This window comes from Rhea pennata, chromosome 3 (genome assembly GCF_028389875.1).
Source record: "Rhea pennata isolate bPtePen1 chromosome 3, bPtePen1.pri, whole genome shotgun sequence".
NCBI lineage: Eukaryota > Metazoa > Chordata > Aves > Rheiformes > Rheidae > Rhea > Rhea pennata.
The window spans coordinates 54,582,394-54,606,656 of record NC_084665.1 but is presented as its reverse complement, the minus strand read 5'-3'; the positions used below and the strand labels follow the sequence as shown (position 1 = coordinate 54,606,656).

The 24,263-nt window shown below is 41.1% G+C and overlaps 1 protein-coding gene across 4 annotated transcripts in view; it reads left to right on the top strand.

The window, feature by feature from the left end:
- Positions 1 to 310: 310 nt before the first annotated feature.
- FNDC1 (fibronectin type III domain containing 1) overlaps positions 311 to 24,263 on the top strand; it is a 50,896-nt gene continuing 26,943 nt past the window's right edge. The window contains exons 1-11 of one of the 4 annotated variants that reach the window (XM_062572333.1): positions 311 to 512; positions 2,363 to 2,461; positions 4,251 to 4,368; positions 6,254 to 6,441; positions 7,024 to 7,131; positions 11,082 to 11,270; positions 12,034 to 14,229; positions 17,118 to 17,233; positions 18,813 to 18,924; positions 21,975 to 22,361; positions 23,264 to 23,345. In XM_062572333.1, coding sequence (XP_062428317.1) covers positions 311 to 512; positions 2,363 to 2,461; positions 4,251 to 4,368; positions 6,254 to 6,441; positions 7,024 to 7,131; positions 11,082 to 11,270; positions 12,034 to 14,229; positions 17,118 to 17,233; positions 18,813 to 18,924; positions 21,975 to 22,361; positions 23,264 to 23,345 — 3,797 coding nt within the window. Of the gene's footprint in view, positions 513 to 2,362; positions 2,462 to 4,250; positions 4,369 to 6,253; positions 6,442 to 7,023; positions 7,132 to 11,081; positions 11,271 to 12,033; positions 14,230 to 17,117; positions 17,234 to 18,812; positions 18,925 to 21,974; positions 22,362 to 23,231; positions 23,353 to 24,263 lie in introns of all 4 variants that reach the window. The other 3 variants (XM_062572332.1, XM_062572331.1, XM_062572330.1) reach the window with 3 other exon arrangements.

The following is a 24,263-nucleotide window of genomic DNA, read 5'->3' as shown; positions in this document are numbered from 1 at the left end:
CAAGATATCCACAGTTTCTGGCAGGCATCCTTGTATTATGGTATGCTTTCGTTTTCGGTGTCTTTCACCAGGCTGTCTGAAGTGCCTAGGAAAAGACACTATTGAGCACTGTATATCCCACTTGCAAAATTTGTTATTGGAGATGGAGTCTATGAAAAAATTAAAAAGGTAAAAATTATGCTTTTTATTCTTATGTTGTTTTATAGATGACCTTGCAACAGACTTATGTGGACTGCCATACATGCCATATGCTTCATAGTAATCATGATGGACTTTGTTTGCTTGTTTGCTTTTTTTTGAAGAGAAGAACATGCCAAACAGACCTCTGAGAATGCGTGCTCAGTCCCCAGATGGCAAGTTATCATTTCGGTGGAAGCCACCTTATGGAGCAGGCTTCAGGGGTCCACGCAGCAGATCCCAAGGTTACCTCCGAGGGTATGGAGAAAGTGGCCGAAGGATGAGCTACGCTCCGCTGCTGCAAGAGCGACAAAACCAGGAAGCGAAAAAGCTAGGTAAGCCAGATTTCCCTGATACCATGTAGTTCAGGTGATGCCAGGCTACCCTTACTCATAGCCCATCAATTGATTCTGTACCTTTTGTTTCATGTACAGTATCTCACAAGAATGCTCTCCAGGCAAAAAGCACATCTCTAATCCCCTCTTGCAGCTTGGTGATCATAGATCACACATTATTGTAGCCATAAAAATTACTTGTATAAATGAAGATGATTGCTCTCATTGCATAGTGCAGTATGTTTTTAATGGAAAAATATGATGGTCAGGGTAGAAAGTGTAGCAGAACTTGATTCTGCATTAAAGAGAGACCATGTTCATATTATTCATATTCATAACAAGGAGATGGCCAGATAAAAAGAGGCATAGATCGGATTCTTCTGGCACGCAATGGGGTCACTCTTAAATCCATTGCTGCTTCTTCTGTTCTTACGCTCTGTTTCCTAAGTTGTATCTATAAGTTGTATCTACCTTTGCCAGTAAAACTGTTCTGTGGACTCTGTGCCTTCTCTGGGTGGTAGGTGTGTGTGCTCTTAAGTGTTATTTTGATCTTCTCCCTAGAAGCTTCAACTTTCTGCTGTTTGGGTGCATTTACTTAAGGTTAAACATGTTTCCCTCAAGATCTCTCATATGGAAGCCCATCCCACAGACGATCTGGTCTTAGATTACAAAATCAATGTTGATTCTAAAATTACATGTGGCTGCCAAAATTCCTGGCTTTGAAATGTAAATATCTATTTCCTATTCTGCTTTCTGGGTTTTGTATAAAAAGAAAATCTTTACCTTGGTTTGCTCCAAAGGAGAGCGAACTCCCCAGTCTCCATTATCAGTTATTCCAGGGTTTCAGACCCTTTCCTAACACAAATCTCTTACTCATTTCTCACTCTTTCTCTAGTATTCCTTCACTTTTTCATCTTTCTATGCCATGACTGTCTCTGGATATAGACTCACTGTGGCCACCAGTCTTCCACATCAGTGCAGATTTTGGGTTGGAAATCCAGTACCCCCTGTGCTCTGAGGCTTTCCACCGTGACCTTGCTTTTGTTTTCTACTTCTTTTCCTGTTGCTTGTGCTCTTGAGTTTCTTTGGGCAGCAGCTGCCTCCAGATGCTTTGTACTATGTGTTGGATAGTAGCTATAAAGGGAGTCTGTGGACATAAAACTAGATGGATCTGGTGTGGTACAGACACAGAGATGCTGCTGTCATATTACCATGTGCAGGAGGGCAGACTCCAAGTGTCCTGCTCAGCCGCTGCTGCCTCCTCTGCTCCCAAAGGGGCTGACCTGACCCCTCTGTAGAGGCAGTTGGATTGAGACATGTACATGTGCAAGAGACTCCCCCGTATGTTTTACACTCAGTATGTGCTGCTGCTGTGCAGAGTTGGAGTGCCTGCCTAGGGATCAATGAAGTCAATGGAAATCTTTTCAACAACTTAATGAGAGTTCAGTAAAGTACTTAGTCTTGATGAGAAATACTTTGTAATATGGTTTTAAGCATCTACTTCTTGTTTTCATTGCTTTTATACTATTTTTTAAAAGAGGGAAAACAAATGTTTTTTAAATAATGAAGAAATTATCAGGAGAGAAACTCAGAATGATGGACTCCTGTAATATTTTTCATGTTAACAATTTGCTTTTCTGCTTCTAACATATGAGGTTTATTGTTTTTGCTGCACACAAATTCAAATCTTTGAGATAGATACCATCAATTTAAAAAAAATTACCTTTCAGGGAAGCTGCTCCTTTTGTATCTCAGAAAGGAACAAAGCAGGGTTTTCCCTGAAAAATGTACATTTTTTGCTATGAAAAAGGTTAAAGGAAGGCCTGTTTTTTTTTTCCTCACGTATACAGCCTCTGAATCAGTTCATGTGGTTTCACTGCCATCAAGGAACTCAGAAGGGCGGAATCAACCTGTATATAGGTCATCTTTAACTAAAAGGAAAGTCACAGGTATGTTCTTTTCACATCTGCTGTGAAATCATGGGACCATTTGAATGAAAAGAGCTAGCTTTGTGATTTTAGACTAAATTCTCTGAGGCAAGAACTGCTAGATTTTTCTCTGTGGGCCACAGAGCCTGCTGGATGTCTCCAACTGCTGCTCTAATTCAAGAAAGTTCTAATTCAAGTATGATTAATAAAATGATACAACTCTGAGATAGGGTTGGTTGCTGTGTCTTATTGGGTTTTTTAATCTCCTCTCTTGACAAAGCTAATGCACTGCAGTGACCACAGGAGAGGGCTCAGTCAGGATCAATGCCATGATCTCCAGAACTGTGTGCCTCATTGTTGGGGCTCTGCCCCATTTTCTGGACGGTTGAGCTGCAAGTGGCTGAGCCTGGACAGCAAAAGTCAACTTTCTTTGGAACCAAAATACAGTATACTGTAGCTGAGGTTAAAAAGGATCAGTGAGGCTGATCAACCTGTCTAGGTTACCTTCGCAGCTACCTACCCATCGCATTACAACAAGAATATTACAGAGGTTACAGAAAGTGTCAGATATTTTGACAGAGATAGAAAATACCTGTGTTGGAACTGTCAGTCATATTTTGTTTAGTATAACTAAACTTAGAAATAATGTGGAAAAATTACATAGGGAAAAAGCAAACAAGTGCTAGTTTGATACTAATGAAGTGTGCTGTGAGAGCATGCTGTGGACTATGAAAGGGAAAGCACAAGCTCTATAGCTTGAAATTTTATTTGAACTGAAACTGGAGTTTATACCCTGTACCTTCTCCAGTCCAAGGTATAAAGATTTCTGCTTTGATTCAGAAGGAAATGCTTTCCCTTATCCCCAAGCCTGAAGAAAACAGTAGAGCAGCTATGTGACCAATACTGAACCCAGCAGTTTATGTAACCCTTCGCCAGTATATAAAGTGACGGTTACTGATCCCTTTCCTGAGGCATTATCATTTTTCTAATATTATTTTTCTGTAAGATTTGGAGTGGGACATTGTGCTTTGTGTATTCTGTGCCTTTAGGTATTTGGAATAGTCACAACATATTAATAGCAAGAGTAATAAATCTCCTTCATAGGGTAGTCCCTAGAGCAGACTAGAAAAATTTTGATGAACAGATAGAGAATGGAGCTTTATCAAAATCAAAATTCTTCAGAAAATCAAATTAGTTAAACTTCTGTTTAAAGTTTTATAAAAATGTTTGCCCAGGCTATTCTGATAATATCAATGATTTTATTTTTTTCCTTTTAGAGCTTTTTAATTTTTTTGTTTGCCCTATATGCCATAAAAACTTAAAAGCTGAATTTGAACAACACATTTGAAGTGCTCATAAATGTAAAATATACAGGAATTCTCTCCTGTGAAGTATTTTTGACAGTTTCTAGACTTACAGTCCTTCAAAACGAAGCCAAATTAAAAGATTTCCAAATTCTTCACGAGGCAAAATATCTGCTCTCCAGGCAGCTCTAGTAATGGGTTTACCAGAGATGAGGAATGTGAGTAGGTTAATAAAATATTTGCTGTAAGTAACAGTTTGGGAATTGGTAGAATATTTAAGGACTGTAGAATACGTCAATACTCCGGTCTTATAAGCAGAGACCCAATAGAAGAAATGATGTTACCATCAGGCACTGTCTATAATCAACATACTTTGTTTTCCACTACCATCATCTTTGTTATACATGTGCTGTGCACCTTTTGTAACACCAGTGGAAGCCAGTTACTGTTTACTAAGATCTCCAGTGTTCTTGTTATTGACTCGCTATTTTACTTTGCGATTTCAGAGGAGGAAGAGGTGGAGGTGGCACAAGACGTAAGTGTTCGAGTTATGTCCTCTCAGTCTGTACTTGTTGCTTGGACAGACCCACTATATGAAAAACAGAAGAGGGCTTCAGCAAATAGGTAATTAGCTGTGTGCTTTTTTTTCTTAAGGCCCAGAAGGCCGATGGTAAACCTGGGTTGCATTAGGATGAGCGTTGCCGGCAGGTTGCCCTCACAGCAGTTTGCCCTCACCATTGCTCAGCCCTAGTGAGGCCGCAGATGAAGTGCTGGGTCCACTGCTGGAGCAAGTCCGGCAAAGGGCTCCTGAGATTATGAAGGGCCTGCAGCATCTCTCCTATGAGGAAGGACTGCAAGAGTTGGGACTGTTCGATGGGGGAAAGAGAAGCCTGGGGGGGAGGGGAATCTTGTCAATGTGTATAAGTATCTGAAGGGAGGGAGTAGAGAGGGTGGGGCCAGACTGTTTTCAGTGGTGCCCAGTGAGAGGGCAAGAGGCAACAGGCACATGCTGTAACGCAGTTCCATCTAAACATGAGGAAAAACTTCTTTCGTGTGAGGGTGACTGAGCAGATTGACCAGAGGGGTTGTGGAGTCTCCATATTCGGAGATATTCCATAGTTGTCTAGATGTGGTGTGAGCTTGCCTAGTCTAGGTGACCCTAGCAAGAGGTTGGACTATGTGATCGCTAGAGTTCCCTTCCAACCTCAACTATCCTGTGATTCTGTGAATACATACTAAAGGTGAACCACTTCAAACTGACTAGTGATTCATTTGCATTTATTTAATAATAGTTCATTATGGGAATAATTTAGCTGAGGGCATAATAAAAGATAGAGTTCGCATATGCCTTCCTATTTGAGTGGCTGGTAGTGGATGCTTCCGAGAGGCTGCTAGAAACCTGATGTGGGTGGATGTGGAGCTATTTGCTCTCCTCACCCCGTTGGACCTTACCCTGGTCTCTGATATTTAGAGGTCTTTGTAAATGTTGGACCACAGTCTTCTAGATCCCTTCCAAAATGTCAGCACCAACCAGGGATATTTTTGTTATTCATATGACTGGTATATGGCTGTGACCATGTACCCTTGCACTCTGGAAGTTCAAATCCTCATTCGTGTGTGAGAAAGAGAGAGATGACCTCCATAGGCAGAGGCAGAAAGGCAGAGGCGAGGCAATGGGTTGGATTGTCAGAGCAGATCGTGGCTGCAAGGTGGCAGCATGGTGCCTTCTGGGATGACCCGACTTGGTTTAGAGGGAACTGCAGCTTCCTTTGAAAGAAGGGGTGTTTTCAGTAAGAAGCTGGAAAGAGCAGTCGCTCCCGTGGGGTGCATGCAGTCAGACTCGATTAGAAGAATCGAGCACAAATGCTCGCTTAAAAGATGCACGCACTTGGTGGTGGTGGTGTTCCATTGCTTGCATCTGGGTAATTTCCAACCCCCCAGGAAGCACTTGGTATTTCTGTGCACTGCTCATGTACTATGCAGTGAAAAAAATAACCTTTCTCTGAAAGTCTGGAGGTCTGTGTACACAAGGGAGACTAAATACACAGCAGGGTAGGTTACCTCTGCAGAGATTATCAGTCTTTGGATGGAGGTTGGGCAGAAAAGTGGTGTGTGTGGTCCCGGCTCCCTGGGAAGGCTGCAGCTCATGGGGCTGGCTGCAGAGGGGCACTTGCTGGTTGCTGTATCCTGTGGACAACTGTCACTGAGGCCTTTCCCCTGTGGTGGTTCCCTTTTACACCCATGCTGTTTCAGAGCCATCCAGCATAGCATTCTCACCGAAGAGAGCGAGAGAAACTTCTTAAATGGCCACTGCCAGTTTGGGCAGGTTTTGTTTGTATTTCCAGATTTGTCTTTAAAGACCAGCTATTAGGGCAAAGTAAGTAGCATAGACTTTGCTTGTTACTATTCACTGTTCCCACTACAGTAGGTAAGCCAAGGTAAAAACAACCTGTCTAATTCTACTAATGTTATTTTTTTAAGGTGTGACTTCCTGTGTTTCTAATTCCAGGCAGTATAATATTCGTTATCGGGAAAAGGGGGAATCAGCAAGGTGGGATTACAAGCGGGTGTCTCACCGTCGGGTGCTAGTGGAGAATCTGATGCCAGACACTATGTATGAATTTGCTGTCCAAATCTTGGAGGGAGAAAAGGAAGGAAAATGGAGTGTATCTGTTTACCAGCGAACCCCAGAAGCAGGTATGTGTTAAAAGGATCTTTGGTTTGGTACAAGTTTTGAGGATTTAATCTGCAAAATAGGGCTTGCTTGAGGCATAGCCAGGATAAGGAGAAAAACAAAAACAGCCTCCATGCCGCTGCTTGTTTGTGGTGCTCTTCGTCCACCACAGGCCCTGGTGAGCACATCCAGGGCTACTACTGCAGCAGAGTTAGAGCAGGTGAGAGATTGGTATGGATATTTCTGGGGCTAAATTCTAATAATTTCTAAATTCTACCTCTACCACTGAGAAGACTCAAGTTTTGGTACAGTGAAGAGAAGTGATCCATAACAACCAAATTACAGTACTTTCCACTCAATTAAGCCACAGTAGCAGTCTCGTACAGGCAGCCTGTCCCCAAAAGTGTGGAGTAAAATTTCGTGATAGGAACCTTGTACAGAGATCTAATACTAGGCGCACATGGACCTAAGTCATTTGTATACTTCAGTTTTTATCTTTGAAATAATCATATAGAAAGTTCTGCAATGAGAAGAAGGAGCAAGAAGTCTATACCACGTGAATAAGCTTGTCTTAATTGCCTCTTCTGTCTGTGGCTGTTTCACAGCTCCTGCCAGTGCACCTGAAAATTTGGATGTTTGGCCATTAAAAGGCCAGCCAACCTCTGTTGCAGCATCCTGGGATGCTCTTCCAGAGAGTGAAGGAAAAGTCAAAGGTAAGTTATCACCATTGGTTTTAAATCCCTGAAGGGAGCTGGTTTTCTTGAAACCAGACTGTCACTCTGCAGGAAGCTGGAACGAGCAGGTGTTTGTCCTCACATCATTGCCGACTGTGCCTCTACTTTGACAAAGACTTACGCAAGAGCAAGGTGTTTCTTGTTTCCAGCCCAGCTTCTCCACTGTGCTGTTTGGAAGCCACCGCCTTGTGCACAGAATGCCAGCCTTCCTGGGGTATCACAGATGCATACTTACCCTCTCCTAACTCAATGGGATTCCTCCAAATAGGTCTCTGAAGAGGCCAAAGTTTGCTTTCCTGAAGTCCGGGATTGAGATTCTTCTTATTACCCTGCTTCCTCCTTGCAGGATCTTGACCTCCGCCATCTCATGCTCACTACAGGAAGGCTGCCCCCAATTTTCACAGCTTCAACCAGTCCTTCTTTGTTTGTTAGTACAAGGTCCAGCAGCACACCTCTCCTCGTTGACTCCTCCACCAGCTGTGAAAAAAAGTAATCACTGATGCTCTGCAGGAGCCTCTTGGACTGTTTGTGCCTAGCTGTGTTGTCTTTCCAGCAGGTACCAGGGTTGTTGAAGCTCCCATGAGAACGAGGGTCTATGATTATGAGGCTACTTCCAGCTGTCTGTAGAAGGCCTCCTTCCTGATCAGGTGGCCTGTAGTAAACACTCACAATAGTGTCCCGCATGTTAGCTTGCCCTTTAATCCTTGCACATAAACTCTTGACTTGCTGTTCATCCACCACTAGGCAGAGCTTGATACATTTGAGTTGTTCTCTCACATATAAATCAACTCCACCACCTCACCTTCCTGGCCTGTCTTTCCTAACAAAGCATGTACCCATCCATGACAGCGTTCTAGTCATGTGAGCTATCCCACCATGTCTCTGTGATTGCAATGAGATCATGGCCTTGCGACCACACACAGATCTCCAGTTCCTCTTGTTTATTCCTGGCGTGCATTTGTGTGCAGTCATTTCGGAATAATAATCGAGCATGCAGGTTTCCCAGGAGAGGTGCAAGAGGATCCTCCATAGTCATGTCCTGTATGCGCTTCCCTGGCTAAATGCACCAGCTGGAGGCATTCTAACTTGAGCTACATTTTGCTGACAACCCTGTCTCATAGATCTCCCCTTTTCTAATCTTTGCTGGTTTAATGCCCTCCTTGCCAGGCTGGTCAACCTGTTGTCAAAGACGTACGCCCTGCTGAGTGAGGTGGATCTCATCTCTTCCTAACAGTTGTCAGTCTTTGAACAGGGTCCCATGGTCATAGAAACCTAACCCTGTTGCCAACACCAGCGGTGCAGCCAGTTGTTAACTTGGAAAAAACATCTATTCCTCCTAACATCCTTCCCCTTCACTGGCAGGATCGAGGAGCAAATGACCTGGGCTCCCAGACCCTTGACCACCATCGTCAGAGCTCTGGAGGGATGGTGGTCAAGGGTCTGCTCTGAGCATCAAACTGAAATCCTGTTTGATAGTTTTCAATTTGCTCTTGGTATCATTAGTGCCTGCATGGAAGAGCATCAGAGGGTGATAGTCTGATGCATGGACAAGCTTTGGCAGTTTTTCCATGACATCTTATATTTGAACCCCTGGCAGGCAACAAACCTCTCTAGACAAGAGGTCAGATCAGCAGATAAGTGCCTCTGTCCCCTGCAGCAAGGAGTCACCCACAACAATCACTCTCCACTTCTTCCTTGTGTTCACTTGTGTTCAAGGGAAGCCCAGTTGCTTTCCTTGAAGCCATGCCCCGCTTCTCAGCCTGGAGGACACTAAACCTGTTCCTCAACTGTAAGTCCTCAGTAGGAGTAAGAGGCTTTCTCCTTCTTTGAGAACTGACCAATTTCCAGCTGCCTTCTACACTGTTATGATGTACCATTTCACACGGCACAGAGCCCTCCAGCAACTCTGCTGCTGTGGTGGGTTGAGAGTCCTAGAGCTGTATAGTTTTGGAGAATATCCTGTCTCTTGCTCATATGCTTATACTCCAGTGTACCCATCATGTATCATCCTGAATAACCATTACATCTTAAAACAAAGACTCAAAACAGAAAACAAAACTCAGCGTGCCTTCTAATATTTTTGGCTTTTTTTACTGATCACTAAACGCATTTGCATTTAAAAAAATCAGTGATTCTTTGTAGTTTTGATGACTTACACTTGGCTCATTTCTTAATGCAATGAATATAGGCTTGTTTTCAGAAGCAAAATAATTTTCCTGTTTTAATGTTGTTATGTTCTAGAATTTTCTTTGTTCACAGAGAGGAAAATTGCAGCTCTTGGAATTTATTTTCAAAATCCTGTTCGTGGCTGCTGTCAGGGCCTCTTACAGAGAATTCAAAAGAAAAAGAAGCCTACATGTTACTAAAATCTTATTTCCACTCTAAGATACATCCCTTTTGAGAGTATAATGGGAAAACTGCTCTTCATGCTTACAATTATTTGGATAAAGGTGAAAATTCCGTAAATATAGAAAGCTATTATGATGCATAGGTACCACTGTAATCCTAAACTGAAAAGCAAGAGAGCAGGGTGAGCATCTTAAGTAGCAACAAGGCCTTGCCTTACTCCCTGTGCAAATACCTGCTCCTGATACAGTTAATAAGCACAATTTGTCTGACAGTGAAGATTTTAATTTTGTGGGACAGATGTGTTATTGTTACCATTTGGTAATAAGCAGAGCCAGTATTTCCTGGTGGGAATACTTTTTAGAGAAGAACCTCAAAGCATCAAGGCATGAATTTTACCTACTGATCTATAGTTTGCGGTTAAAATCCAACCCAGAAACCGCTGTAACCAAGGCTAAGCTGGAGACACTTATATTTGATTGCAGTGATGTTGTTCACTTGTGTAAAGTAAATGCTTTTTGTTTTCATGGGGATGTCCTTCAGGCTCCAGCACTGCTTAGGAATGAGTATATGGACCATTAATGCTGGTATAGTCTTCCTGGAGTGGACAGGCAGAGCTGCTTTTGTGTGGTGTTGAAAATGCCACCAGATATTAATATTGCTATCTTGAAAGTTAATTTTGTGAATATGCCATTTTGATCTTCTTCCAAATAGTTTCTGTAGGAAAGAAAGATTTTTAACATTCTTGTTTGCTGTGGACGTAGGTACAGTCAGTAACACAATTGTGCGTTACCCATCTTTGGAGCAAGTGATGTTTTGAAAGAGTATTCTCTGGATCGTGTGTTGTAGTTTGTAAATATCTTTGTTACTTATCAATAGGTTGAAAATTTTTATTTCTCTGGGGAAATCTAAAATCTGTTCACACTCCAATGGTCATAACAACATGGGTATTCTTCTTGTAATTATTCACCCTACTTAGTATTTATACCATCTTTCAGATTGTATTTCCAAAATGAGTAGGACAGTTTGTATTTTCTTGGCAATGTTCATATATGTTTACTGTCTTTGATACATTTTCTCTTTCAGGTTTGCTTCATTATTTTTGATTTAGGACAGTTTGTTTCCTCAGAGGACTCATTTTTTTTCTGATTAGTTGGTCTTCAGAAACAAAAAGTGGTCTCCCAATGCAGCAAGCTAAACTGCTTGGCATTGCTGTTGCTGTAATGTTCTCATGTCCCACCACACCTTCTGTCTGGAAAGCAAGGCCGTTGTCAGGGCACTTGGTGGTGACTCTTCACACTTACGGGGGCTGTTGCCTGTGTATTGTTAGAAAGGTATAGCTAAGGCCTCAGTCTTTAGCTCATTCACATGGTATGCTTTTGACTATTAATATGAGCAAATGTTTATTCAACTTACAAATATGTTTACCATGTCTTTATACTCCAGCTGTTGACTCGACGTGCATTGCTAGTGTATTAATTTTAGTAATGCACGTTCTAATTCATCCTACCCATACAGTCTGTCCGCTGGAAACAGGACTGTTTTCAGTTTCCTCCTTCCAACCGTCTGCCAAATCATTTCAGAATACATTCTTTCATACGCCCCGGCTCTCAAGCCGTTTGGAGCAAAGTCCATCACCTACTCTGGAGCTACAACGTCAGCCATAATAGATGGTCTGCAGTCTGGGGAGCGCTATATTTTCAAAATTCGTGCAGCAAACAGGAGGGGACAAGGTCCTCAGTCTAAAGCCTTCAGTGTTGCCATCCCAGCAGGTAAGCATCATGGCCTGGTCTGTCCATTCTTGCCTTGGTCCCAGTTTTGTTAATTCTTATTGGCTTTTCATAGCTTCCTCTATGCTCGTCTAACCAGTGTGATTTTTTCTTCCTTAACACTGTTTCTGATAGCTCTTCCTGACTATATTGTCCTGAGAGATGCTTGTAGATAAGCATTCATCACTCTGCAACAATTAAAAGAACATTTAATACAAATTTTAACATTTTAAATAAATTGTTATCATACCCCATTTCATAGTTTGCTGCATGAGTATGCTGTGTCCTCTTCTTGTTATCTGAAGTCCAAAGAAAACCATATTTTGTTTCTTTATTTCCACTATTCCTGGCCACTTCTACTCTTCAAGGTTAGTCATTTACTTCTCTTAGACTTTATTCAGACTTCTTTCTCTTGCTTCCTGCAAAAATGCTGTTATGGGGACATGAAATTTACTGAGTTAACTAAAAATGTGGCCCACATCCTCAGATGGGGTAACACAGCATCAAGCCGTCAACATGACTAAGCTCTGCTAGGGATTTGGTTCCACTGATATGATGCTTCAATCCTTGCTTTCAGATGTCTTACTTTAATTGCTCTGTTTTATGCAAATAATAATATTCTATAAAAGTTAGTTAATACAGAAACAATTACTGTCCCATATTTTCATATGTAACCGGTTCTTGCTAGCTCCGTGTTTTCTCTTCTTCGTCAGTTTTTGTGCTTCTTTTGTTGTTACGAATAAAGATTGTCTTTTTTTCCCCCTAGCTGAGGATTCAGTTTCTCCACAACAAGCAAGTATTCAAGATAATTCAAAGGCTAAAAAACCTGGAAATGACGGTTCATCTTCTTCTCAGTCTTCATCTGTTTCTTCAAAAATCCAGCCATCTCTTTCCTCTAAGCAGTCATCTGTTCATTCATCTAGTGTTAATGAGAAAAAGAGTCTTCTTTCTGAATATAAGAATAAGCTCCTGGCTGGAGGAGGAATCCTGAGTAAATCTCAGTTACTTTCTAGAAAGACAGGTGAGCTGGAACCTGATCTCCAGTCCACTGAAGTGACAGAGGATCACGATTCCTCCCACGAAGCTCCAACACCACCACCAAAAGCCCCAGATCAGAGAGGCATTGTTAGACCTTTGCCCCCTAGTCGGCCGGTCCACCCTGTCCTTGCTTCAGGGAGGACCTCTGTTCGAACCCATGTATCAGAGGAATCACGACAGACGAGCACAGGTAAACGTGAGCCACTAGCACTGTTACCATCCTCAACACAGCACTCTTCTGCCTCTTCTGTTCCTAAGTACACAGATAACGAAACAAAGCAACTGAGGCAAAGCAACACTAATATTCCTTCTCCTAAAACCTCTTCCCATACTCTGCCTGCCAAAAATAATGATCTTGCTCGTGGTAGTTATAGCGAGTATGACAGTGAAGAAGCAGAAGGCAAAGCAGAACAGTCTAGTTCTCGGTCACAGCAAACAAGGCTTCCTTCAGCCTCCAGTTCTCACATGTGGAAGGATTCAAAATTAGCTGCTGTGGCAGTCTCATCAAGGTCTGCTGTTTCTGGTCACCCTTCACCTCACTCTCACTCCTTCACTAGTGCCAAATCTGATGGAAAGGATGGTGATAGAAATTATAGGGAGGGTACACAAGATGAAAAATCCTTGTCTCAAGCCATTGCACACAATCCTTCTGTATCCAGTTCCAGGCAGTCTTCTTCAGCAATCTATTCTAAGAAAAAAAATCCTCAGATAGATTCTGATTCTCACCTCAGAGACATACATGGTGAAAAGTCACCTCACTCTGACTCAGAACATCAGAGTAGAGGAGCTGCCCCAGAAAGACATTCTCCTTTGCAATCTCCTCTTTCCAAACATAATCCTGAGGAGCAGGACAGTCGAGAGGTAAAAGAAACTGTTGCTCAATCAAAACCAAGTTTGTCTTTGCCTAAAAAGGCATTCTCCTCTCATCTTCCATCGCAGAAGAGCTCCCACTCAGAGGCTCCTCGGAGGGCACAAACCAGCCCGTCCTTACTTCATTCTAGGGGTCGGCGCCTCCCATCTCCCGCCTCATCCCAGAGTAATGAAGAACTGCAGGAAAATGAAGATGAGGATGTAGCAGAGGATAGTGACACAGCAAGCACCCGCTCTGTATCTCCTAAAGAGGTCTCCACTTCCAGGGGATTGCCTGCCTCTTTCTTTCAGGGAAGCTCAAGTTTGTCTCTATTAAAGCAACAGCAGCCACATTCTCAGGCACCTTCCTACGAATCAAAACTTACTCAGCCAGACTCTAGTTCTGCCAGTGATACAGTAAAGGACAACCAATATAATCCAAGATTGTCATCCCCTTCTTTGAGACAAGCTCGTCCTTCATTACCTACTCGTTCAAGGGTTGCTACAAGAACAGCACCCCAACCAGAGAAAAAATATGGCTTGTTGCCATCAAAAATATCCAAACTTGAACTTCCTCAAAAAGTTCCTTCCTTCTCTTCATCTCAGTCTCATCAGTCAGGCTCTAATGAAGAGGATGATTACTATGGTGAATATGATCAGAAAGAATCAGAGAAGAAATCCACATCACCTTTGGCAGCTAAGTCATCACCTTCTATTTCTAGAAGTAACAAAAACATATATGGTGACACTACTAGCAGTAGAAGGAAATCTATGGACACTCTTCTACCTCACAAAGTAAGATCTGAAGAGGAAGAGAAGGAAAAAACTCCAACATTAAAAATATCTTCTGAATCATCAGGCAGCTCTGCTGTAGCATCACGGATTCCTCATCCCCCTAACAAACATACCCCATCTAAACCAAGCTTTGTTTGGCCACGTTCTTCTGCATCTACGACCACACACACAGTTTCTCCAACTGTTTCTTCTTCCACTTTGTCCCCTCGCCAGCGGCTACTGAACTCCAGATTACGGAGCCCTTCCCAACGGCAATTTGTTAGACCTTCTTACAGGCAAGGTATGTTGTCTTTGTTTTAGTAATATCACAATGCTGAGTTTTTCCTAACATCAGCCATTAGATGAAATGGAAAGTCCTCCTTCAGAGTGCAGTTTAAGTTATTTATTATAATATATTAGCTTTAATTTTAGTGGTCTTGGGGAGCCCGCTTCTTGAGCACAAAAAGCAAAGTGCGATGCGGTGCTTTAGACCCTTGGTCTTTCAGTCTGAGCTGCACAGGATCCTATGTTCCACAGAGATCTGTGAATCTCAGGCAGATCAGATGACAGAGTTAGGGACCATAATGGAAAGAGGGCTTTGTTCCTTATTGAGTAATGACTTCACTGAATATGCGTTGAAAGAGCATCCGTACTCTGAATATGACTACCTCTCAGGCGTATTGTTCTTCCTTATATGTACTATTAGAAAGGCTTTGGCAGATTATGTGGTCCTGCCTTGCCCATCTCCAGGCAATGAGATGTTTCCTCAGACTGTACTGGAATGCAGTATTTTCTTTAATTAATTCTAAAGCACTTTCCTCTTATTTCTGAGTAGAGGGATGAAGTGTCTAGGCAGCTCAGGATTGCATATTCCTAGTGAGGATCGCTCACATTGCAGGCAGGCCTTTTGATACCTTTATGGCTGAGATTTATCCCAAAGGTTAGAGGCTTGCTTTCTGTTAAAATATCTGCTGACTGTGAGTGGTGGAATGGCAGGTCCTACAGTAACGGTGTGTCACATACTGATTTCCTGTGTGACTTAAGGTGATCCTAGACAGTCTCAGTGACTTCATTAGAGTTACAAATGTTATTTTCTCCCTCTAGTGCATGGACATTCAGGAACTGTATTGAGTTACCTGAGTGTTTTAGTAAGTGCTTTCTATGCTCTAGGTGGATAAAAAATGTCTTATTTAATGCGGTCTCACTACTATACAATGAACAATACACCTGGTTATTTTACTTTCTGTGCACTGGCTTTAGTCAGACTAAACATTGTGTAGAGGGCCACCAGCTTGCAGAACTTTCAAGAAGAAATGGACCTTAAATACTAAATCCTCATGGAGGATGAGATTTATAGCAGAAAGTTTTAATGTTATATTTGACTTTCAGACATGGCAAAGTCCTCAGAAGTCTGAGGACTCAGAGTTGACCCATGGCATGGAAATGATGTAGGTAGTATCTCCTCCCTGAAGGCTGAGGTTCTTCATCCTTCTAAAAATCTTGCCCTTCATTTTTGGAAATGATGCCATTACCCATGGGATTGGAAAGTTAATAGCCAAGGACTGTTTTATTTCATATATATTCATTTCATGTATATTTGCTGGAGGTGAATCTGTGAACTAGAATGTGACAGTTACTGACCTTTCTGAGTGTGAGAGCCTGCATCTCAGTGCCGCTGCTTTTCTAGCTCTGAGCTGAATGTATTTCTATGTAGCTATGTAAGGTAGGTCTTGTTTATCAGCTAGAGAAATATCCTTTCCTTTTAGAGGGGAAAAAAAAAAACCCTTATGGAGGTAATTCCTATCCCTTCTCCTTTCAGTTCATCACTACGGATTTGTATAAGGATAGGGTAAAAAAGCTCTTCTGTTTAATAACTTTTTTTCCTCATTCCACTCCACAAATTACACAGATCACAAACATACTAATGTTAGAAATGCTACCTAGAAATGCTTCCCTGTTTTATTCAAATTCCCAGAGAAATTGAAGATACCAGATAAAGTGTAAACATCTTTAGAATAAATCATTTCGGACTCTTGTGTTAGTTGCATAGATACGAGAGTGTCATAACAGTTGCTTTAAGCAGAAGTGGAATGCCTGATTTGTTGAGTGCTACGCAGGCTTTTTCTGCTCTCACTTATTCCACATCAGTAAGAAGATTCGCAGTATTGGTGCTTCTCCCAATTTACTGTGCTGGAGAGTAGAGTCTAAGAGTCAGGCTGATTTGACTCTTCCAATCAAAATTTTCTCTTTCTGCTGCTTAAATGTTTGTAGAAACAAAGGATTTGGCCTGTGTTTCTTGGGTCTGAAGCAAACCTCCTGTCAACTGCTGTGGTGGCAAACCTGTGTTTGCTGTGGGTTGTCTAAACCAGTTCATAAGCTTTTTGAAAAGTCTGAACTAATCACTAAGCTAAAGCTGAAAATCCTGAAATCCAGACTGGAAAACTGTCTTCTGTCATCAGAAATTCACCCAAGATTGAGCTTGATCTTTATTTTAATGTGACATGAGGTGAAAAACAGCAATCCCAGTGTGTCTGGTTTCTTAGCAGGTGATCCCTTTGTGCTGGTGTTTTCAGAACAGCTGATTTGGGCAGACAGTTTTGCATATCTGTTTCCAGCATATGAGCTTCCTATATATTGGATGTTACAGAAAAAGGCGCCTGGTTGTTATGATGTTGGGAGCCATTTAAATGTGTTCATTATTTTAATGATTTTGATTTCAAATTTAAATCTCAGTTTTCTGATGCTAAAACTTTCCAAACCAAATTCACTATGGCTGCTTTGCACCATATTGGTGACATAAAGTAGTCCTATGGACAAGCTGAGTAGAACCAGTGAGGCCATGTTTCTGTCTTTGCAGCAGTAAATGGCAATTCAAGCATACTGGTGAATATAACCTTTTATGTGTAGTCAGATTCAGCAATGACATTGTATTTTGGGCTTAATGTTTGAATATTGAATATGGATTGTGAGAAACTTCATAATGACAAAACCCTGAATATCTGCAAGTGTTACACAAAGTTAAGAACCACTAATGGCCATCATTTTATAACCTATACAGGTAAAATACCTCTACCGGCCTTGTATTTAACAATACATTCATATGAGGTACAGCATTTCTTTGTGTTTTCAAGTATGATTTGTAATATGTGCAGCTTTCTTCAGAATAGTGTGTTTTCTTCTCTATTTCAGGTTATAATGGCAGGCCAAATCTTACAACGAAAAATGGAAATGGAAAAATACTACCTGGTAATAATGGAAAGCCAAGTGGACAGAGAATAATCAATGGCCCTCAAGGAACAAAGTGGGTAGGGTGACCTTCTCTGCAAATACAAGATGCTTTGGCCTTTTGTTTTACTTACCTTTTTTTTTACGATAAGAAACAACAGTGTTCCTCAGTCAAAGAAGGTGTAAAATGAGGTTACACTTAGTTTCCACTGTTGTTCCATTTAAATCTAGTGACAAATACAGCATTTTGTTCTTCGGACATTTTAAATGACTGATTTAAAGCATAATGGCTTGAATTTTCAACTATAATGTTAGTCCCATAGATTTAGTGAAGCGTTTTTCCTCAAAGTCAACGGTACTTGTGCTCCCAAGTTGCTCAGGACATGTCTACCATGCAGTATGAGTGGAAACTGACTGGGATAGTTATCGTGGAATGCATATTTGGCAACGCTTATTCCAGACTGACACTCCAGGGAGAAACTCATGAACACGAGTGTAGAAATATAAAGTTGCTCCACAAGTGTCTTTATGCTTTAAATGCATCTCTTGTCGTATTTCAAAATAACTTCCCTAGGTTGACAGGCCTCAAAGTGATATCTTAAATATTTCATAGTTCATACAGATATGTTTCTAGTGATACTTTCAGAAGAGTTCAGGTATCATTAATGAGAAAACCCCACTAGGTGTCTAAATACCCAGATCTTGTCTTTTAAAATCCTTTCCAATCAGTTTATAACCAACCAAAGCAGGGAAGAAACTGGTGTTTCTGACACATTTGTCCAAACATTGGATAGAATGAGACTGTGACCAGCCTCACTGAAATCAACGTAACTGCTCACATGGTAAAACACTACATGATACAAATAAATGAGGGGGTGTAAAGACATTTTGTGGCCACTTTAGTTTACTAGTTTGCAGTAGAGAAACATTAAAAGATGTATCAAGGATAGCATATTCAAGAGAGGAGTTTTGAAAGGCATGTCCAGGGTCATTTAAATAGACTCCAGAAAGAAGACTGAAAGGGTCCTATGGGGTGTAGGTCCTTTCTCCCTTCCAAGGTAGTGGAGGTCAGAGAGCAGGACATTGCTTCAAGCAAGACAAACATCCTGTAAGGATGTGAGGATTTTAACTGCAGTTACCCCCTTGAATTCAATCCAAGCTCTCAGATAGATTTGATTTATGAGACAGAGGCTTTTCATCAGTCTCCTACCCCAATTAAAATCTTAGTTACTTTATTTTCACTGCTATTTTAATCTAAATGGGCCAGTTTAATCTTTATTTTTTCTATTTGGTAGACTTACTCTTAAATTCCATTTTCCAAAGGGATCAGCAGCCAGTATTACAGGAATCCAACTCTGGAGTTGTGTAGCCCAAGAAGATAGAATTGTTCCTTTGCTAATGAGTCCTATAGTAGGTAATATAAATACAGTTTTGTGCAACTCTGTAGCCCAGTTCCTGTGATTTGCCTTTTTAAGCAGTGATTTTTCAGAGATTGATAAACCAACTAGTGACTCAAGTTTAAAAGTCGCTCTGTAGGTGTTGTAGCTATTCCTGAACATTACATTTAAAATCTGCATTTCCCCAAGATCTCTGTTGCTTTGAAATTTCATTTCATATTCTCTCAGGCTATCTAAATGTGAATTCATCTATTGCTTTTAGATTGTAGATCTTGACCGAGGGCTAGTGTTAAATGTTGAAGGAAAATACCTCCAAGATTCCCAAGGCAACCCTCTACGAGTGAAATTAGGAGGGGATGGACGTACAATTGTTGGTAAGTAATGTCTTCCTTGTTAGAAAAAAAAAAAAAGAATCCACAGTTTTTGTGTGCATGGTAACAGATCCTGATGAGCAGTGGGAATAGGTGGAGAGAGCCCAGTACCAGTCCATAAAAGGGGAGACTGCACAGCCATCCTTACGCCACGTGGTGTGGGACCACTCTGCATGTTTCCCATAGTTCTCTCTGGGAGATGCTAGGCAGACATATGGGGTGCATGCCAGGTAGCACATGCCAGCAACCATTAGAGGTGGAAGGACAGATTGTACCTGTGCTGCACGTTTAAAAGGTTACGTACCACCTCCTGGTTTAACTGCACAGCACTCATTGCCATGGTTCAGCCCCAGTGTCTACACGTTTCTCCAAGACTTTTGAATGTCAAAGTGCAGCTAGTCTACCAGATAGAACGGGCTGTATTGGCAGTCATGATGGCAGGAGCTGCCCTGCAGCCACTCAGCACAAGCTGGACTTGTGCTCCTGCAGGAGCAAAGGGCAAGGCTGAAAGGAGTCACTTGGGGCTGGGCCTTTGAACTGACCTGTTCCAGGAGGTGCAAAAATATTTCAAGGATTGTTTGCTGTATCTGCTGCATGCTACAACCTCCCTTTGCCTGGCAGTTTCCTAAGAGCCTTCTGTTGCTGTAGGTTTGCTGGGGGAAGAACGAGCCCAGCCCTCTGCCAATGTGTGGATTTTTAAGTATGCCCCCTCCTCTCACCAAATCGAAAAGTAGAGCTAGGAGCTTGTGCCGTAGCAGGCCTGCTCTGAAAGCCCAGCTGGCTGATGGGCTGTCTCCTAGCATGAGAGACTCTAGGAATATGTAACACCTCTGCGCTAGCTACTTGTAGTGTACTGTTTTTTCTTTAAATCTAATCTTGATCTCCATTATTTGGATTTTTTTCTGACCAATGTCCCTTTCAATGGTGCTGTGGCAATCAGTTATTTCCAAATTACAATATTCTCAGTAACCATATAAAATTTCGTGCCTCTTATTAAATTCCTGTTCCTGACTTCAACTTAATCATGGCAAAGAGTTCCACAACTCAGTCCCCACAGTTAATTCCTTTCTTGGCTCTAGTGTTAGTCTTTGAAAACAAACTTCTTCAGAGGGATATAATTATTTTTAATGACTTCAACTCGTCATTCTTTGATCATCGTTTTTTTAAAAATCACACCATTCTTACTCAGAAGTAGCAATTCCTGAAAAGCATCACTGCCCTTTCAATGATCAATTTTATTATTTTTTCAATAGAAAAAAAGGACTTGTTCTTAGTAAATAAAGAATTTATTGGTACTTTTACAGTACCACAGTAGATTTGATCTTAGAAAGAGGGGGCAAAACAGATGTAATCCTAGGGCTTGCTCTGACTGTATCTTTAGATCTTCATCATTCTCTCTCTGATGGTTGCAAAGAGTGATTATTCTTGAGACACTAGTTGTTTTCAGCCAACATGGGAGGGATGAACAATCCAGGCCATTGTTTCCCTGAGAATATCCTTTTTCAAATAGGAATACTCAGGTGATATTCACAATTCTTAATGAGGACATAGGCCTTTTGCTGGATGTCCGTGCATCCCTGCAGAAAAAACATTTTTGACATGTTCATAAAAGCAAGTAGTAGTGATGAAAATAATTCCCAGTTAATTTGGTTGCACTTCTGAGCAGATCTCAACAATGTAGCTGAATATGAATTAAGCAAGCTACTCAGAATCATGATGAGTAGTCTGCATTCTGTAGGATTTGCCTTCCTCTGCTGTTCAGATAGCTCACACTGCAGATTTTGACAGAAGGTGTCTTGTTTTTAGAAAACAAAGGTGCAGGGGAAGGAGAAAACCTGAGCTGGAGGATGGTATATTGGCTATGAATTTGCTTTGGGATTATAATAATGCCAGATCAAAGTCTTTGCACTAGCGACTCTTTTCACTTTTTATTCAAATATTTTCTTGCTGGTCATAGGGCATGTAATCAGGAGGTGTAGCTAGAAATTGTAATCAAAATGGAGAGTGGGACTCCTGTGGAGAGCAGGAGAGTGAGTAGCAAAATATTTACCTCTTGCTGATGTAAAGTTGCTGAGATCCTTGTGTCTTGAAATACTCTGAATCTGGAGAAGGCATCCTGCAGTGCTTGTCTTAGGTTTATGAAAGGGATATTTCTTGCCTGGGGGCTAGTCCTCTGGGCTGTTGAATTCTCCAAGCATGCTGAAGTGCTGTGCAAGCTGTTTGGGTTGCTGTACCTCAGGTTACCGGAGGGCAGTCAACACGTGTGTGGGAGCTATCTGACTAGACAGAGTCTAGTCAGCAGGACTCACCAATGTCTGTTTTAGTTGTTTCAGTGTGAGAGTGAACTGCAGGATGGAGCTAAAATAAGAGTTTACATTGTGTATATCTTTCTATATCTAGAGATAATTATTACCTATCAGCAGCACTGTATCACCCATAAATATGCAATTTTATTTTTGAAATTGACCACAGATAATTAAAAAAAAAAAACCCTCCATGTGATCTATGAAAGCACTGCTGATTACGTATCGGTCCGTCTAAATAGGTCTCTTGAATGCAAATTCGGTGCGTGCAGTTAAACTGGTTACCGTAAATACTTGCAATATCCAGAACTTGGCTCATACTTTTCTTTGCAATGACAGCATCTTACCTGCTTCTCAGTTTCTATTTGCACATGTTTAACATTAGAGAACAAAAAATTGATTCATCATACCTTTCATCAGCAGTTAAGAGATTAATTTAGATTAAATACAGGCTGCACATTGTGACTCTGAAGCAAAATCTCACCACAGTCTTTGCAAAAAAATGTTTACCAAACTGTTGATGAAAGTGAACATTTTTGTGGTTTATCTGAGGTTCTTCTGAACCTTTTTTCAGCTTCCCTAGATGTGTGTCGTTCCTAGATAATAACCCCCTTCTCTATCAGCTTAGTTACAGGAGGCTATGACCACACTCTCAGTGCCCCTGTGGAATCTACTGTTGTTTAATACCATGCTGTAAGCCTGAAATGGATTAATAATGAGATTTTTCTTGGTTTCATTCTTCTCTCCTAGATGAAAAGGGTGCCCCAATGGTGAGTCCCGATGGATTACCTTTGTTTGGTCATGGCAGATTTAGTAAACCTGTAGCAAGTGCGCAAGATAAACCAATAATAAGCCTTGGAGGGAAACCTCTGATTGGTCTTGAAATGATTAAGAAAACAACCACTCCCTCTACTACTACTACTACTACTACTACTACTACTACTACAATACCCCCAACAACTACCACAACTACAACAACAACAACTACTACTACAACTACCACTCCTCAACCAACCACAACTGAACCGCCCACAGAGAAACCACCCCCAACCTGTCCTCCAGGCACCTATGCACAGTATGATGACGAGGGCAACTTGATGTTGGGGTTTGATGGCCTGCCAGAGTGTAATGCAGAAGGTAACTTCCTTTTTGTGCTGTTTAAATTTTTTTCTTGTACTGTTTGTACAGTATGATTTCAAAAATATAAGGAAAGAATCTACCTTTGAAAATAGATTTTGGCCCATGTGATAACCTAGAAACTGATATTAGAGTGGCTGTATAAGGGTTGGGGGGAAATGGTTTTACATTGGAAAATGTCAGCTTGCCCTCAAGCTCAAGTTTTTCATGAAAATATGTTGATATCCCACATACGATGGGACAAGATTTTGAAAACGAAATTCTTGTTTTCTTGCCAGCTCTTGGAGATAGAGATTGTCAAATAGGAATGTAGCACAGCACCGATAAAGCTGAGGAAAGACAACCCTGGCAGCACATAAAGGGCAGAGAGCTGTACATTAATTCCTTTCTCATCAGAAAATATATGACTTTGTCAGTGAATGTCATTTTTTCCCTATTGCAGTTACACAAGCTTAAGACATGGTGTTAAACTGAAATCCAAAATAAACAAGTATACGTCCACTGGAGTCAGTGGGTGTTGAGCCTCTTTCTACCAGTTTTTTTTACCCTTTCATCACCTGCACGTTGCATTGCAAACCATTTAGCTGTTTATTTTGAAAAACTACGTCAGGGAGTGCCTCTGTAGTTTCTATCCCTTCTCTTTATAGATAGCCCCCAACTCAGTCTGGAAACGGGGAATACGAGCAGGGACAGGTATGGCCATAACCTAAACAGCAGGTTGTGCAGTCAGGTATCTGCTGACTGCAGTGGCTGATTTTAATGGGTAATTAATCCCTCCTAACCTTTCCCACATCTGCATCTCAGAAGCCAAAGTAGATTTACAAGAGGTCATATAATCTTGACCTGGGAAGCTAAATTATCAATTTAAAGAGCGCAGAAGACATGGAAATATGTGGCTCCAGGAACTGATGGTGAGCCTAAGGATGGTGCCTTTGGAAAGGATCTCAAGCAGAAGACTGAAAATTGTGTTACCGGATACACTGGGTAAGAAGTATGTCAGAGATGTTACTGACTTGTACTGATGGAATTACAATGATTTATAGTGTGAATATTTATCTAACAATTAGCTTCATGTCATGTTTTTAACAGTTTGTTTGTATAAAAGTGTGTATGTTTATATACACACATACGTAGGTATGCATAAGTACATATACATGGGAAGGTGTATACGTATAAATATTTATACATAAATTACACAGTCATTAAATATTTCTGTGATATTTTTTGGTTTTCCTCTTATTAAATGGTCCTAAAATGTATGTGCCATACAAAGAATGGCCTCATACATAGCCTCATACAGTAGAGATGTTTTATGCAGTATTTCATTGGATATGTCCAGCTTAACTTTTCAGTGACCATACTGTTTTTAAGTAATGCAGCCAGACTCAATCTTGAGACTGATCAACCTCAGGAATTCCTATTGTATCTACTTCTAACTCTTTTTAGATCATTTTCTTGTGTGCCATTTGCTCCTTTTAGCATGGCCTTGGTTTAGCTTGGCTTACTTGTAAAGGAATTGACTTTCTATTTGGTGAGCATTTCTTTTTCCTTCTTACTATCTTTCTACTGTTTTTACTGCCTTTCCTCGCGTATTTCTCACTCAAAGATGAGTTGCACTCAGAAAACTTGTTTGAAATCTTTGCCTATGTTGCTAGTATACACTGCGCCCCATCCTACCCTGAACCCATTGCTTCAGTCTAATGCAACAAAAAATTGTGAAATCCTATGCTGTTACCTCAGTGAGGAAAGGCCTGTCCATTTTAACAAAGAATGACTGCAGAAAAGCTGCCTTCTCTCAGAATGTGCATGCTAGTTTTTTTTCTTTTCTTTTTTTTTTGTTTTTTGTAAATAGGATGCAAAACCTGTAGAGATTGTATCCTTTGCCTACTAAATTTCCCCTTT